The sequence below is a fragment of the Suricata suricatta genome, chromosome 6 (assembly GCF_006229205.1).
Source record: "Suricata suricatta isolate VVHF042 chromosome 6, meerkat_22Aug2017_6uvM2_HiC, whole genome shotgun sequence".
NCBI lineage: Eukaryota > Metazoa > Chordata > Mammalia > Carnivora > Herpestidae > Suricata > Suricata suricatta.
In genome coordinates, this window is record NC_043705.1 from 23,219,175 (window position 1) to 23,234,825 (window position 15,651).

Sequence of the window (15,651 nt, forward strand, 5' to 3'; positions counted from 1 at the left end):
TCCTATCACACTAAATAGCACCTTTATCCACCAAACCTGCTTAACACCTCTCATTCCTTTACCCTCTATATCTGATTCATGAGCTCTGACGGCAACACTATCTTGAATCCATGCATACTTCTCTATCTCTCCTACAAAATATCCTAGTCAAAGCCACCACAATCTTTTTCTTTTCTTTTCTTTTTTTGAGGGAGTGCATGCAGGGGAGGGACAGAGAGAGAGGGAGACAGAGGATCCCAAGTGGGCTCTGAGCTGACAGCAGAGATGCAGGGCTTGAATTCACGAATCACGAAATCATAACCTGGGCCCAAATTGGACGTTTAACAGATTGAGCCACCCAGCTACCCCAAAGCTGCCACAATCTTGCACCTAAAATATTTGCAACTTCATAGTAAGAAAGTCTTCCTACTGACAGTCTTGCCCTTTTTCAGTTTTCTCCCCCAATGTATACAGTGACAGTAAAGTGCAGAATAAAGAAAACAGGTGTTACATCCAGAAAGACCCACCACAAACTCTTCAAACATAATAATTAATATCTAAATCTCATTTTTTTAACAGCTATAAAATAGGTGAAAACAAAACAAAACAAAACTTAGGTGATAGAATGAAAACAAAAGACTTGGGTGATAGGAATACTATAAGGAAAAGATGTAATTTATAGAAATTACTTAGAATAATGCTTTGCATTGAATAGTCACTCAAATACTAGCTCCTATTACATACAAAACAAAATTCAAATTCCTCCCCAAAGACCTCTAGACTTTAGGACTAAATTACTAACTCACAAATACACCTCAGCAGAAAACACTGCCCTGGCTACACAGAAATGTCTTACTTGCAGTTTACATTAATGTTTAATAGACATCTAATTATCCAAAAGGAATTTGGAAAATCTGTAAATTTTAATTCTCTTTTGTTAAATCTATAGAGAATATGTATTCAAGTAACAATAATATTAGTTATTATTTTCAAAAAATGTTTGAAATTATTGATTTAAATAACTGAAAAATAATTCCTATAAAACTATTAGTTAAGAATATGCTCTATATTCATGGAATTTATAGTTTATGTAGTAATTCTGTTTTAACACTTGCTTTTTGCTTTGTTTTTTCAGGGGCTGAAGGGTAGGTTTTCTCAGCAAGTAAAACTTCACAAATTGCATTATCTGTAAAGAAAAAGATACTTCAATATTTTAATTATTTAACCTCTCCTTAACTATAATTACTGAAAATAGAACTCAAATTTAAAAAAAATCTTTGCATCTTTGTAATAGTTTCAGAAGAAAAACTTAATATATGTTGAATAATCTGACTTGCTATAAATAAGACCTCCAGGTTTCACAGAAGTAAATAAGCTATATGTAAAATATTTACTTTTCAATTAATAGAGAAAGTTGTGTGTGATTAAAATTCTTCATTAATTATCTTTTCATTTCCACCTTTCTGCATTTTCAGGGTCTCCTGAAACTTCTCTACTGCAACTTTTCTATCAGCATGTAAAATACAGTCAGGACTCTTTCACCTTACCAGAATCTTTATCTGTACCCAATACCCATCTTCATACTACAGTCCCTCTCTCCGTTTATCCACAAACATGTCCACATACTCACATAACCTCCTCTCCTCCTACTTACTCTCAAACCCACAGCAATCTGATTTTAGGTCCCACCAATAAGAGCAGAAACCTTTCCTCCCCTACGTTAGTGGATATCAGTATAACAAGCAAGAACATTTTCCCTCTGGTCCCTTTTATGCCTCCTCTTCATTCCTGACTCTTCTATTTTTTTTTTTTCCGCTCTCAAGACTCAGTTCAAAGCAACAAAAATCTCTTGACTGTCTGTTTTGTGCCAGTTACCTAGCATGTGTACTTAGTATTACAAATTTGGCTTTTCTTTATTCTTGACACTAGTACCTTGCTTTAAGGCAACAAGAGATTTCCCTTCAGATTATTTCAGTAGTTTTTCAATTTAGTCCCTCTATACTCCACTGCCCATATTATATACCTAAAATACAAGTCTAATATCATCTGCTTAAACCTTTTCCAAAGTTTCCAAGTTAAAACTCAAGCTTCTTAGATACAAAATCCTGATCTTTGTGAAGACTGCCTATAATACTTATACATTCCCAGCCTCATTGCAGAGGCTAATTAGATTGCTAGATACAAAACAGGATACCCATTTAAATTTGAATTTCAGATAAACAAACAATTTTTAGTATAAGAATATTCCATGTAATAGTACAAGCATATACAATACTTATGATGTAATTATATTAAAAATTATTTGCTGTTTATCTGAATTCAAATTTAACTGAGCCTTCTGCATCTTTACTTGCTAAAACTTGCAACCTTGAGGCTAATCACTTCACTCATCTTCATTTCCTAAAGTAGAGGGAAGTAGGGTTTGAGAGCTCTGTAAGAGACAAAATTGGTACCAAGATTTGATAATAGATTAAGTCTAGGAAGTAACAAAGAGGAAGGTGTCAAGAATAATCCCGATGTTTCCAGTTTGCTAAGCTAAACTTGATAAGATGGAGGACACTGGTGGAAGACCAGGTTAGGTCTTGGTTGTGACAATTCTCAGTCCTCAATCCTTGCTTTATTTAACCTCTTGCTAACTTGTGTTATAGCTACTTCTAAATGCTAAAGTGCTCCATTTACATTCTTGTTGCATGTCTATTGTCTATTACACTTCCTAGGTGATCTCATCTGATCCTATGGCTTTAAAACATCTATATTCTTGACTCTAGATATTAATTTATAGCTCCAGTCTCTGCCCTAAATTCCAGACTCCTGTGTCACAAACTGCTTTCATGACATCTCTACTTGTAGGCTAATAGGTCTCTCAATGTTTTAATATTTTATTGAAGAACTTTACGTACACAGTAATAGGCACAAATCTTAAGTGTGTATGTATTCACCCACATAATCACTGCCGAAATCAAGGTATAAAATATTTCCAACACCACAGAAGTTTTCTATATGTTCCTTCCCAGTCAGCAGCCCCTTTCCAAAGATTATTACTATTCTTACTTCTACTACCAATAACAGTCTTGCCTGTTCTTGAACTTCAGTCTTGCCTGTTCTTGAACTTAATATGTATGGAATTACACAATGTATACATGTTTGTATCTCCATTATCTCATGAAACATTACATACAGGAGTAGAGAGATCAAATTCAATATTGAAACTAAATTCTCTTAATCATTCTCCCTACTTGCTCTGTCCTCCAGTGCTTCCTCAAGAAATGGTATCATCATTAATCCACTTGCCTAAACCAATAATTTTAGACTATCTTTGACATTTACTTTTCTCTTACCCAACATCCAGCTTAATCAGAAAATCCTAGTGCATCTGCCTTGAAATATATTCTGGGGGCACCCAGGTGGCTTAGCCGGTTAAGGGTCCAACTTCAGTCAGGTCATGGTCTTGCAGTCTGTGAGTTCGAGCCCTGCATTGGGCTCTGTGCTGATAGCTCAGAGCCTGGAACCTCCTACAGATTCTGTGTCTCCATCTCTCTGCTCCTCCCCTATTCATACTCTGTCTGTTTTTCTCTCTCTCAAAAATAATAAAACATTAAATACACACACACACACACACACACACACACACACACACACACACACATATATTCCAAATCAGACCACTGCTACCACTTTAGTCTCATACATCATTATCTAACCACTACAACAGTTTAACACAGTCTCTTTGCCTTCTTAGTCTATTCTCCACATAGCAGCCAGAGTGATTATTCTAAAATATGTATCCAAGGAGTGCCTGGGTGGCTCAGTCAGTGAAGTATCCAACTTTGAATCAGGTCATGATCTCGTGGTTCATGAATTCAAGCCCTGCATTTTGGGCCCTGTGCTGACAGCTCAGAGCCTGGAGCTTGCTTCACATTCTGCGTCTCCCTCTCTCTGTACCCCTCCCCAACTCGTGTTCTGTCTGTCTCTCAAAAATAAATAAAAAACACTTAAAATTACTTTAAAAATATGTATCTAATCACATCATCCTACTTCTCAGCACATTTAGAATAGAATTCTTACTCCCTGTGATGGCATAGGAGACTCTACATTATACCACTTGACTAGCCCCTAACACAATTGCAGTCATTCATTTTTTAAAAACTCATTTTGTTCTAGTCATACTAACCTGTTTTCTTTTCTTCAGACATGCTGTGCTCATTCCCATCTTATGACCTTTTCTCTTGTTGTTCCCTTTTACCCAGCAAAATCTATCACAGATTTTCACATGACCCACATTCAAGCTCTGTACAAATGTCACTTCCTCAGAGACACTTACCCTAGAGACTTTTAAATATAGAGAACAAACTGAGGGTGGAAGGGAGTGAGGGGGGAGGGAATGGGTAATGGACATTGAGGAGAGCACTGTTGTGATGAACACTATGTGTTTTATGTAAGTGATGAGTCATAGGAATCTACTCCCAAAGCCAAGAGCACACCATATACACTGTATGTTAGCTAACTTGACAATAAATTATATAAAAAGATAAAATAAAAATAAAACAAATAGAGCAAAATAATAAAAAAAATAAAATGGTATCCCTAAGGGTGCCTAGGTGGCTCAGCTGGTTAAGGGTCCAACTCTTCATCTTGGCTCAGGTCATGATCTAGTGGTTTGTGGGATCAAGCCCCATGTCTGGATGTACACTGACAACACAGAGCCTGCTTGGGATTCTCTCTCTCCTTCTCTCTCTGCCTCTTTCCTCCTCACACACTCTTTCTCAAAATAAATAAATAAACTTAAAAAAATTAATAAAATAGCATCCCTACTCATACCCTGTTTTTACCCTGCTTTATTTTCCTTTAATACTCTTATTCTGATGTTAATGTATACTCATTTGTTTATCTGTTTATGATCTTTCTTTCTCCACTATAATATAGCTCTATTAGGGCAAAGACTCTGTCCTGTTCTCTAGCAACTAAAATACTTTCTGTCACAATGTAGGTGATTAATGAATATTTGTTGGATGAATGGCATTAATGAATGGTATGATGTGATGTCTCTGGAACATCCAAGGGGAAATGTTCAGAAGGCAGCTGCATATAAAGGTTTTAGTCTCAGAGGAAAGTCTAGGTTGAGAGAAAACTTGGAAACCCTGCTTTTTATAAGACATCTGCACATATTAGGGGCAAATTTTAAAAAGATTAAAATCTAGGAACTAGCCTTGAAGAATTCTCACATTTAATGGCTAATAGTAGCAGATTAGATTGCAAAGGAGACTGAGCAGGAGTTAATCTGGGAAGTAGTTACCTGTTTATGTGTTTGTCTCTATGACTAGACTATTTTCTAACACTTAGTAAAGAACCTGACATAGGAACACAGCTGAGTTTTTTTAATTAATGAAGAAAAAATAATTCTTGAGCAAGATGTGATTTAATTTTAAATTTCAAGTTAATCAACCACATAAAAGTAAGAATACAAAAACATATATAATTCCAGAATCACTGTTCTGCCTTACTACCAGACTTTATAAATAATATTTTCTACAGCCAAAGCAATACTTTTTATTGGGCAAGACCTAAGTAAAACCATGGTTGCCTTTGGAACCCTTACCACTTTCACCTTTGATAACCTCTCTTCTCTTGTTCACAAGCTCCCTTACTCTTAGATTTATACAAAAAAATTCTGCTTCTAATGCTCACTGGCCAGGATAATAGATGTTACTCCTTTGAAAGATGGGTGGTTTTACAAGTTTAGTTTTTATTACGATTAATTCCCCTTAGAACAGCTACTAGTTTAATCATTTTTATATCCAGAGCTCCTAACATAATACTTGACATTTAGAAAATACTCATTAGCAGTATTTCTTAAAAGTGAAAATGATGCAAAAAGCTTTTGTTTTTCTTTTAGTTCATACAAACTTACCTACTAAGAGTAAAACCAGCAATTCTTTGTTTACTGACAAATAAATGCTGTAAAACATGATTCAGGAAATAAAAATGGAAATCTGAGATATAGCACAGGTTGATAAGGTTGGAAATGTTTAGCTAACTTTATTCCAATAGTAGACTAAATTAGAGAGTCCCTATAATGCAAGGCACTGTGTTTATCCTTTTATTTTCAATCATCAGACATAATTGCAATATAACTTTATTATCTTCCTCTCTCACAACTGAAACTTAGGAGGCAAGGAATTAGTATTACTCTTTACTGGCATATACAGCAACACTTAATACAGAGTATGTACACAGTAAATGTTTATGAAATGAATTAATGATGGGTGGTTTAGTGATAAAGACCCACTTTCTAACTTCATATATCTTCATTTCTTAAAATATAACCAAGCTAAAAAGCACTGTTTCCTGGGCTATCAATTTTCTTAAAATATACTACATTATTCCAAAAATAAAGAAATAGAGAATTATGAAAATGATTAGTTTCACTGTTTATTACCTGATTCTGAATGTGAAGTACTCTTTGGTTTTGAAGAAATATTTTGGTCCGCTAACGTCATCACTCTATAATAAGAACAAATTAATGATTATTCTCATTCTTTCAGTAACTTTCAAGAATCCTCTAATATTACTTACAATAGTAACATTTATATACCATCAGATATCTGTAGAAAGAATATAACTGGTTCAAAATGTTACCATATCAATACAAACAAGTAGTTTAATAAAAGGTAAAATATTTATATATTTTTCAATGTGAAACAATACAGATAGACGATAAGGTAGATTGTTTAGAATCAGAAAGACCTGGGGGCACCTGGGTGGCTCAGTCGGTTAGGCGTCTGACTTAGGCTCTGGTCATGATCTCGCAGTTTGTTGACTTCAAGTGCCATGTCAGGCCCTGTGTTACAACAGCTCAGAGCAGCCTGCTTTGGATTCTGTGTCTCCCTCTCTCTCTGCTCCTCCCTTCCTCATTCTCTGTCTCTCTTTGTCTCTCAAAAATAAATAAACATTAAAAAAAAAAAAGAATAAGAAGACCTGGTTTAAAGGCCAGTTTTGCTACTGGCCTTGGAAAATTTAACCTGTCCTGATTCTTGGTTTCCTCATTTATGCAAAAAAGAATGGCAACCTTTTTTCCTAGGATTCTTGAGGTGAGAATCTCAAGTAACAGGAAAAATAATACTTCCTAAAAATTAATGTCCTTTTCTGTTTTAGAAATGACACCACCCCCAATTTGATTCAAATGTGTATGAGAACAGTACAAGAGGAATACAAAAAGGATGAAAACTCAGCCTTTGACCATCAAAATGGGATTTCTGAGTCCCTACCAAGACAATGAGGTTGAAAACCAAATATGAGAAGATGATTTTCTAAATACCTATTGCTGGTTTATTGAACAACTGACCTCAGTTGTTCAATTTTATTCTATACTTTCATATTTCCTCTTTAAATTCATCCTGTCAAAAATAGTACTTTCTTGATCCTCAATGAACTTTCACATGTATTCCATTGCTTCTGTGCTATTCTCTTATAATAAACAGTAATTTTGGGGTAATAAAACGCCCAGTGTAATATCACAACACGAAATTCATATTATCAAATTACATTTCTTCCTTTTCACAACTTGGGACAGATTTAGACTCAAAACCTGCAGTAAGGAAATCAATCATGGGTGTTTTCTTCTCTATTTCTTATTCCCTTTCTTCCCTGTTTGGTAACTATCTTTGGGGTCCTCTGGCATTGGAGTATGGAAAAGGAGTCGTAGAAAGGGACATAAAAGGTCTTCCTTGATCTTGACTGATACTATTATAACGTTGGTACCCTCTGGGTAGGGCAGACAACCAAATGCTGACCCTTTCAAACGTGAAATATTACGAGGGTTCAGTGATAAGATTTACTTATGCCTGGGGCTCTCTCACTTGCTGCTATTTACAATCTCCTCAGCTTTTGCATTTGATGACAGAACTTTCAGTCTCTTCCAACTGAATTTACCTTGTCCTTCATAGGAAGTCATAGTGAGGATGATCCTTTCCAAGATGATTCATAACTGACTCTCTTCTGTGGGATCCATAACTGACCTATAGGCATTATGTACAAATCTTTGTTGTGCCAAACTCTGAAAGTACATCTTGTTTCCTCTTTAGGCTGCCATTCCAAAGCATCTAAGAGTCTGCTAACAGATGCTCTTGCCTTTAGACTTCTCAAATGTCAATCAGAAGCCACGTTCTAAGGAACATACATCAAACTTTCCAGATGGTTCTCTTGGAGCTTCCTCTCTTGTGGTGAGGTGAATGAATAAGTCTACCCCCCTTCTTGCTTATAACACCAGTAACTCTAATCAAAGAAATAAATATTCTTGGTCATTTCATCCTTTCAGTGCATTCTTGGCACTTGATATTCATTTTTTAAATTGTTTATTTTTTTTATTTTGAGAGAGAGCACACACAAGCAAGTGCAAGCAGGGAAGGGGCAAAGAGAGAGAGAGAATCCCAAGCAGGCTTCGCACTGTCAGAACAGAGCCCTACAGAGGCCTAATCTCACAAACCATGAGATCATAACCTGAGCTAAAATCTAGAGTCCAAGACTTGACCAACTGAGCCATCCTGGCACTCCCCACTTTTTTTTTTTCCAAGTAGGCTCCATGCTGAACACAGCACCCAGCATGGGGCTTGAACTCATAACCCTGAGGTCACAACCTGAGCTAAGATAGAGTCAGATGCTTAACTGACTGAGCCTTCTAGGTGCCCCTTGGCTTTTTCTTAGATAGGTTGGAGATTGGTGATGGACAAATGCAAGAAGCATTGGGTTTTGATCCTACATTTTACAAACTGTACATAGATGAGTCTACACTAATAGGATTGGGTAATTATTATTTTATTTTGTTTTCACCAGGGAGGTCACTATTCAAACTCTAAGACTACCTGAAAGTCACATTTAACATGCTGCTAAATTCTTCAAGTTTCTCTTAACATATATAGGTGAAAACCACAGAGTTTTACTATTAAGTACAGAATGTAAAAAAAAAAAATCAGGATATGACCAAAGACAGATTCCTCCACCATGCCTTCCAGTCTAGAGGATTATTAAGAAAAAGGGAACAGAGTCTTGGGAAATAAGCAGTTTGACTTCTTTCCATCAAATCCTAAATCTGGAGGTGGGGATACTAGGCAGGAAGATGTCATTAGAAGAGGCGAAGAGAAAGTCAAAAATAGAGGGGGCATGTGCCAAACTTACTTTAGGAGAAGACATCCACACAGGGTGGAAACTAAACATAAAAATCAGAGATTAGAATATTCAGTCAGGGAGGAGACCTCAGCCTTCCTAGAGAATCCTTTAATTTCTGTAGATTGTGAAAGAGTTTTCAAGGTTCTAAATACAATGCAGAAGCTGCTCAAATTAGAACCAGAAAACCTAGCATAGGGCTGCTGTGCCTAGGTGACTCTACCACAAATGCTGCAGAAAGGCAATCAAGTCAAAATATGGATGTATTTCAATGAGACTCAAGGAGTCCCGGGTAGCAACAAAAGCTATTGCAAGGGAAAAAAATCAGCAATGGAGGACTTCAGGCCTTAAATAAGGCTTTAAGACTTTATCAGTAGAGTCCATTCCCAGTACAGAACCAGTTTTAAAACTTGAAACATATATTAATAAAAGTACAGAGACCCAAACACCCCTAAACCCCAACTTTACCACTCTCCTACTTCTAGCTTGCTCCTATGCGTATACACCTAGATATAGGGTGACCATTTATCCAAAGTGGTACCTTTCCAAGAGTAAAGGGGAAATCTATTAAAATTTATGTCAGAAAAATAGTCACATACTAGGAATGTCCTAGACAAATCAAGAGGTATGATAATCTACCTATATGCCATCCTCAGGAATATGGAATGGGGAGAAAATCTGTAAGACTCAGCATTCACCCAGGAGAGACTTTTTACTGTAAGTAAATGGATGGCATTAATAGTAAGTTTTAACTCATTATTTCCCAGTTAAAATAGGAGATAAGAGAGATGAGAGTCTATGACAACTTTAGGTGAGTTATTTTTAAAAATAAATTACACCTGATACGAATATTACACTATATGTTGACCAAATGAAATTTAAATTAAAACTTTAAAAGTAAGAGAGAAAAGGAGAGAGGGAGAGGGAGAAGGAGGGAGAGAGGGAGGGGAAAGAGGGAGAGGGAGAGGGGGAGAGAAGGGGGGGGAGAGAGAGAGAGAGAGAGAGAGAGAGAGAGAGAGAGAGAGAGAGAGAGGAAGTTAGTTATACTTTCTCTACATATCCAAGTGGTAAATTTTATTTTTTAAACATAGGGCAACACTTAAGGAGAACAGAAAATAAAATCAGATACACATAATCAAGCACTGTATTACATTTGCTCCATTCAATATACAGGCGACAGTCACTGAAGTGGATCTACACATATCTTTTCAGCAATATACACAAAACTCTCCTCATTAGGTACTATATTTATGAATGTGCTACTTAAAGAAAATGCCAAACTGTCTAATAGTATCATTACTATCCAAACACCTCTCCCCCTTTCCTAAGAATATATTGCATGACAAACTGTGGAAAGGATTTAAAAATCATCAATCATCATTTCTCTCTGACGTTATTAATAGCTTACCTTTAGAATTTTCACTGTTGCTCACCTTCAATTTGTAAAAACAAAATCTTTGAAGCACAAAAAAGTGAAGTACAAATAAAATGAGGTGTGCTTATACCTTTTCTTCAAAAATGTTTTACCACTTAGTTACAAGCATATTTATGAGGAGGCTATCACATTAAAACTATTCTTTTCTCACTCTACACAATTTCCTAGGTGATAACTATTCATTCCTTCAGCCCAGAGTATTTCCCTTGCTCTCTAGGCTAGAATATCCAATTACTTGCCTGATAGATCCACCTCAAAGTGCTGTAGGTTTTTCAGCGTTTTTCATACTAAAATCATCTGTTACCCAGTTCACAATTGCTTTTCTATTTGTGTTCTTTCATCCAATAAATTAGTCATCATTCATCCAATTTCATAAGTCAGAGGGCTGTCAGCCAACTTTAACCCTTCTCCCTTAACAAACCAAGCATTTAAAACTATTGATCATCCCTTGGGGTGCCTGGATGGCTTAGTCAGTTAAGCATCTGACTTCTGCTCAGGTCATCATCTCACAGCTCTGTGAGTTGGAGCCCCTCATCGAGCTCTGTGCTGACAGCTTAGAGCCTAGAGCCTGCTTTGGATTCTGTATATCTCTCTCTCTCTCTGTTCCTCCCCAGCTCACACTCTGTCTATTTCTCAAAAATAAATAAACATTAACAATTAAAAAAAAAGCTATTGATCATCCCTTCTGAATTGTTCCCAAGTATTTCTTTTTGCTATCCTTGCTGATAAAGTTCAGGTCCTAATTATGCCTCGCTATGTTACAATAGTCATTTCTTCAATCTAATCATTCCTTCTACTCCATCTTCTTCTTTGTTGCAAAAGTTATTATTCTAAGATAGATGTATTATCACGCATATCTCTGTGAAGAGGTGAGATAACAGACAATAAGAATTCCAGTTGGGTAATGTAAAAGTTCCACAGAGACCTACACTCAAAAGTATATCAAGCCTCATCCCCACAAATTCATCAGCACAGAATACCTAAACCATAAATCTCTACCAAACTGCACCAACTACCATTTAATCATGGTGAAAAAAAATAACTTATAAGACAGTAAGAGTTGTACATGATTATTAAGGAAACAGAATCCAACAAATAGCATAGACATTTTCCTTGTATCTCTAGGAGCTGAGAGCCAAAATATGCTACAATTAAATCGCCTGAGTTTTAATTATTATGGCTTATTTATTTTTGGTCTATTATCTTTCCTTCCTATATTTTCTATTAACAATTATATTTTCTTGGTTTTCTTGGTCTCAACTTTTCGTTTTTACAGCTTTATTGAAATAAGTCACATATCACACAATTCACCCATTTAAAGTGTATAATCAATGACTTTTAATCTACTCAGAGAATTGCACTACTGTCATCACAATTAATTTTAGAACACTTTCATCACCCCAGACAGAAACACTGTACCTGTTAGCAGTCAGTCCCTGTTTCTTCCCAAAACCCCCATTCTTGGGAAATCACTAATCTCCTTTCTGTCTACACAGAAATTTTCGATTCTGGATACCTTATACAAATGCAACCATAAAATATGTGGTCTTATATGACTGGCTTCTTTCACTTAGAATATGTCCAGGGTTCATCCATGTTAAAGCATATAACAGAATTTCAATTTTTATTATTAAATAATATTCCATATGGACATACCACATTTTACTTATCCATTCATCAACAGATGAACATTTGGATTGTTTCAACTTTTTGGCTTGAATAAAGTTGCAGTGAACATTCACACACATTTTTGTATGAACATGTGTTTTCATTTTTCTCAGGTATGCATACCTAGGAGTGGATTGCTGGGTCAGATGTAACATTTTGAGGGACTACCACTCTATTTTCCAAAACACCTTCATCACTTTAAATTCCCACCAGCGGTATGAGAGTCCCAATTTTTCCACAACCAACACAATACTTAATGATCAGTATTTTTTATTATAGTCATCCTAGTGGGTATAAAATGATTCTTATGAAGTTGACTCATTTTTCTAATGGATAATGATAATGAGCATCTTTTCATGTGTTTATTGGCCATTTACATATCTTCTATGGAGAAATGCCTGCATCAATTGTGTTATTTTTCCTTTTATTGTAATTTTAAGAGTTCCTTATATATTCTGGATATAAATCCCTTATGAGATATATATTCTGCAAACATTTTACCCCATTCTATGGATTGTCTTTTCATTTTCTTGATAGTGTCTTATTTTTTTTAAACATCCCTCTATTTTTTTAAATTATTATATTTTTAAATTTAAATTTCAATTGTTAACCTACAGTGCAATATTAGTTTCAGGAGTAGAATTCAGTGATTCATCACTTACATACAACACCCGGTGCTCATCACAGAAAGTGCCCTCCTTAGTATTGATGATAACTTCTGACTTAGTTTTTAAACTTGAATGAATTTTTTTGTAACTTCCTTCAAACTTTGAAGATTAAAATATTTAAAATTCTTAATATATTTTATAGTCCTATTGAAAAATTTTCAGGGACTTCCATCAAGCTCAGAAGAAAATAAAAATCTCAGCCCTTAAGGCCATTCATGATCCAGACTGTGACCACCTTCTGGAGTTTAGATACTGTTTCTTTCATATACCCTCCATCTACATGCTCCAAACCAAGCTCTTGATCTTTTCCCAGTAATGCTTCTCCTCAGTTTCTCCCGTATTAATAAATGGCAATATCATCCTTCTAGTTGCTTAAGCCAAAACCGTGGAGTCAGCCTTGACTACTTTCATACTCCACTATTCAGCCCATCAATAACAGACCACCCTGTTAGTTCTGCTTTCAAAATGTATTCAAAATCTCACCTAAGTTATATTATGTTACCCTTCCAAACCTTTCAAAGGCTTTCCTTATAGTCACCTGCAGTGCCTTATATGGTACTGTTTTTTTCTCTCACTTCATCATCTCCTTTCCTTTCCTCCCACACTCCACCCCAGGAGCCCAGGCCTTCTGGCCTCGGGGCCTTCCTCCAGCTATTCCCTCCACCTGGAATGCTCTTTTCTCCTGTGAATCACATGTCTTTCTCTGTTTCCTTCTTTACACTCCTGCTCAAATTTCAGTTATGGCTTCTCTGACCACACTATTTAAAATAGTGAACCTCCATTCAAATTTCTCTAGCTCCCATCTTGCTTTTTATCGATACCATTCATTACCATATAGAACAGAATAAATTTGTTCATTTATTTATTGTCTATCTTGTCCAACTAGAATGTGGACTTGAGGCCAGAGATTTTGTTTTTAATCAATTTCACTCATTACAGTGAATCTCTAGCAATAAAAATGTTTATGGCACATAATGGTTCCTCAACAAACACTGAATAAATGAACACCTGGATTTGTGGGCTAACAATCATTCTAGCTATATGACTATTATAACACAGAGTTTTCAGAAGCACAACAACTTTAAAATGTTAGTTCTTACATTTCTCTATGGCATTTCTGATAGTCTTCTGAAGAGGAACCTAGGGAAAAAAAAAACAAGACACCAATCTATTAGAAATATAATTCAAGCAAAGACTAGAGACCAAAACTACTCTAGGTAAAAGTAAATATTTTCTCTAATATATATGGTGATAGTGCAGCTTACTTTAATTATTTTATTGTTTTGTGTTGTTTTTATCTACCACTTAAATTATATAGAAGTATTTTCAAGATTCCAAAAATAAAACAAAATTGTTAGGAAATTTTATGAGATGCAGGAATCTATATGTCTGTATTTAGATAGTTCGTTGTAAGTTTTTAAGTCCTTTCCAATCTTTTATCTTACTTAATTCCTAAACAGTCCCATGAGGGAAATATAATGATTTACTAATCCCACAATACATATACAAAATAACTGGTCACATTATTAAACCAGTAGCTGCCTACCTGGCACTTAAACTTAAACATGGTTCTTAATCCAGTACCAAATGTATAGATATACATACTAATAGACTGATAAGTCAAGAAAATGCCTACCAGTCAATATTTTGCTGCCTAGGTACTCTATGATACTACTAGGTCATAAAGAATATGACCCTAATCAGCTGCAGAACTCTGCTTACATTTAATTAGAATTTTATAGTTAAGTAAAAGTGAAGTGAATGGCACCTACTAATCATTTAGAAGTATTTTCCTGAAAGGAAGGTTCTCAAAATATAAAGGACTACAGTGAACAGCATCTACTCTTTGCTTTTGCTAATAATAGTCTCTTGCTTTTTCTTGTGATAATCCAGACATGCCCTGTGACTCAGTACAATGGGAGGCCTGCATCTCCCTGCCCAAAGTGACTTTTCAAGGATAAGCATATGAAATAATCTAAGCCAATGTATAAGACCAGGACTTTTGTTCAAATCATTGGGAAAGAGAATCACTTTTGTTCACTGGATTTGAGGGTGTGAGTGTATAGGCCTGGACCTAAAAAGAGCTGCTATATGAAGGGAGGTTAGCTGAGAGTTTAGCTCACACATTAGTGCCTTGAGAGATGGAAAGGAATTGGGTCCTATTAATTCCATTTGAAAACCTGAATCAGGTCCCCGGGGTATAACTGTCCAACTTCATCTCAGGTCATGATCTCACGGTTCATGGGTTCAAGCCCTGCATCAGGCTCTGAGCTGCTGACAGCTCAGAGCCTAGGGCCTGCTTCGGATTCTGTGTCTCCTGCTAGCTCTCTGTCTCTCTCAAAAATAAACAAAAACATTAAAAAATTTTTATTTAAGAAAGCCTGTATCAAATTGTAATTGCATGTAATATACTGCTAGATTTTTCTGGTATATCTAATAATAACTTCATTTTTTAGCCTAATAAAGTTTGAGGTAGGATTGATTTTTTAAAATTTTTCTTTCTTTCCTTCTTTCTTTTTCTTTTTTGTCATCACCTACAGTGGACAAAGAAGCTAACTGAAACATTTGCTAAAGAGAAAGGCTGCTCCTTTGGGCACTTTATATGAGCAAAGGAGTTGCCAAAGTAAACATAACACAAGGTTTTCAAACTGTTAAATACTGCCATCCAGATAGCTACCAACTCTCCCATAAGGGACCCCATAACCAATGTTTAATTCTTTGACTGATACTATTTATCCCTGC

At 35.7% G+C, this 15,651-nt stretch overlaps 1 protein-coding gene across 1 annotated transcript in view; it reads right to left on the minus strand.

The window, feature by feature from the left end:
• Positions 1–15,651, minus strand: part of MEIKIN (meiotic kinetochore factor) — a 78,900-nt gene that overhangs the window by 34,918 nt on the left and 28,331 nt on the right. The window contains exons 7-9 of the mRNA XM_029941871.1: positions 14,010–14,049; positions 6,416–6,480; positions 1,095–1,165 (exon numbers count right to left, since the gene is read on the minus strand). Coding sequence (XP_029797731.1) covers positions 1,095–1,165; positions 6,416–6,480; positions 14,010–14,049 — 176 coding nt within the window. The remainder of the gene's footprint in view (positions 1–1,094; positions 1,166–6,415; positions 6,481–14,009; positions 14,050–15,651) is intronic.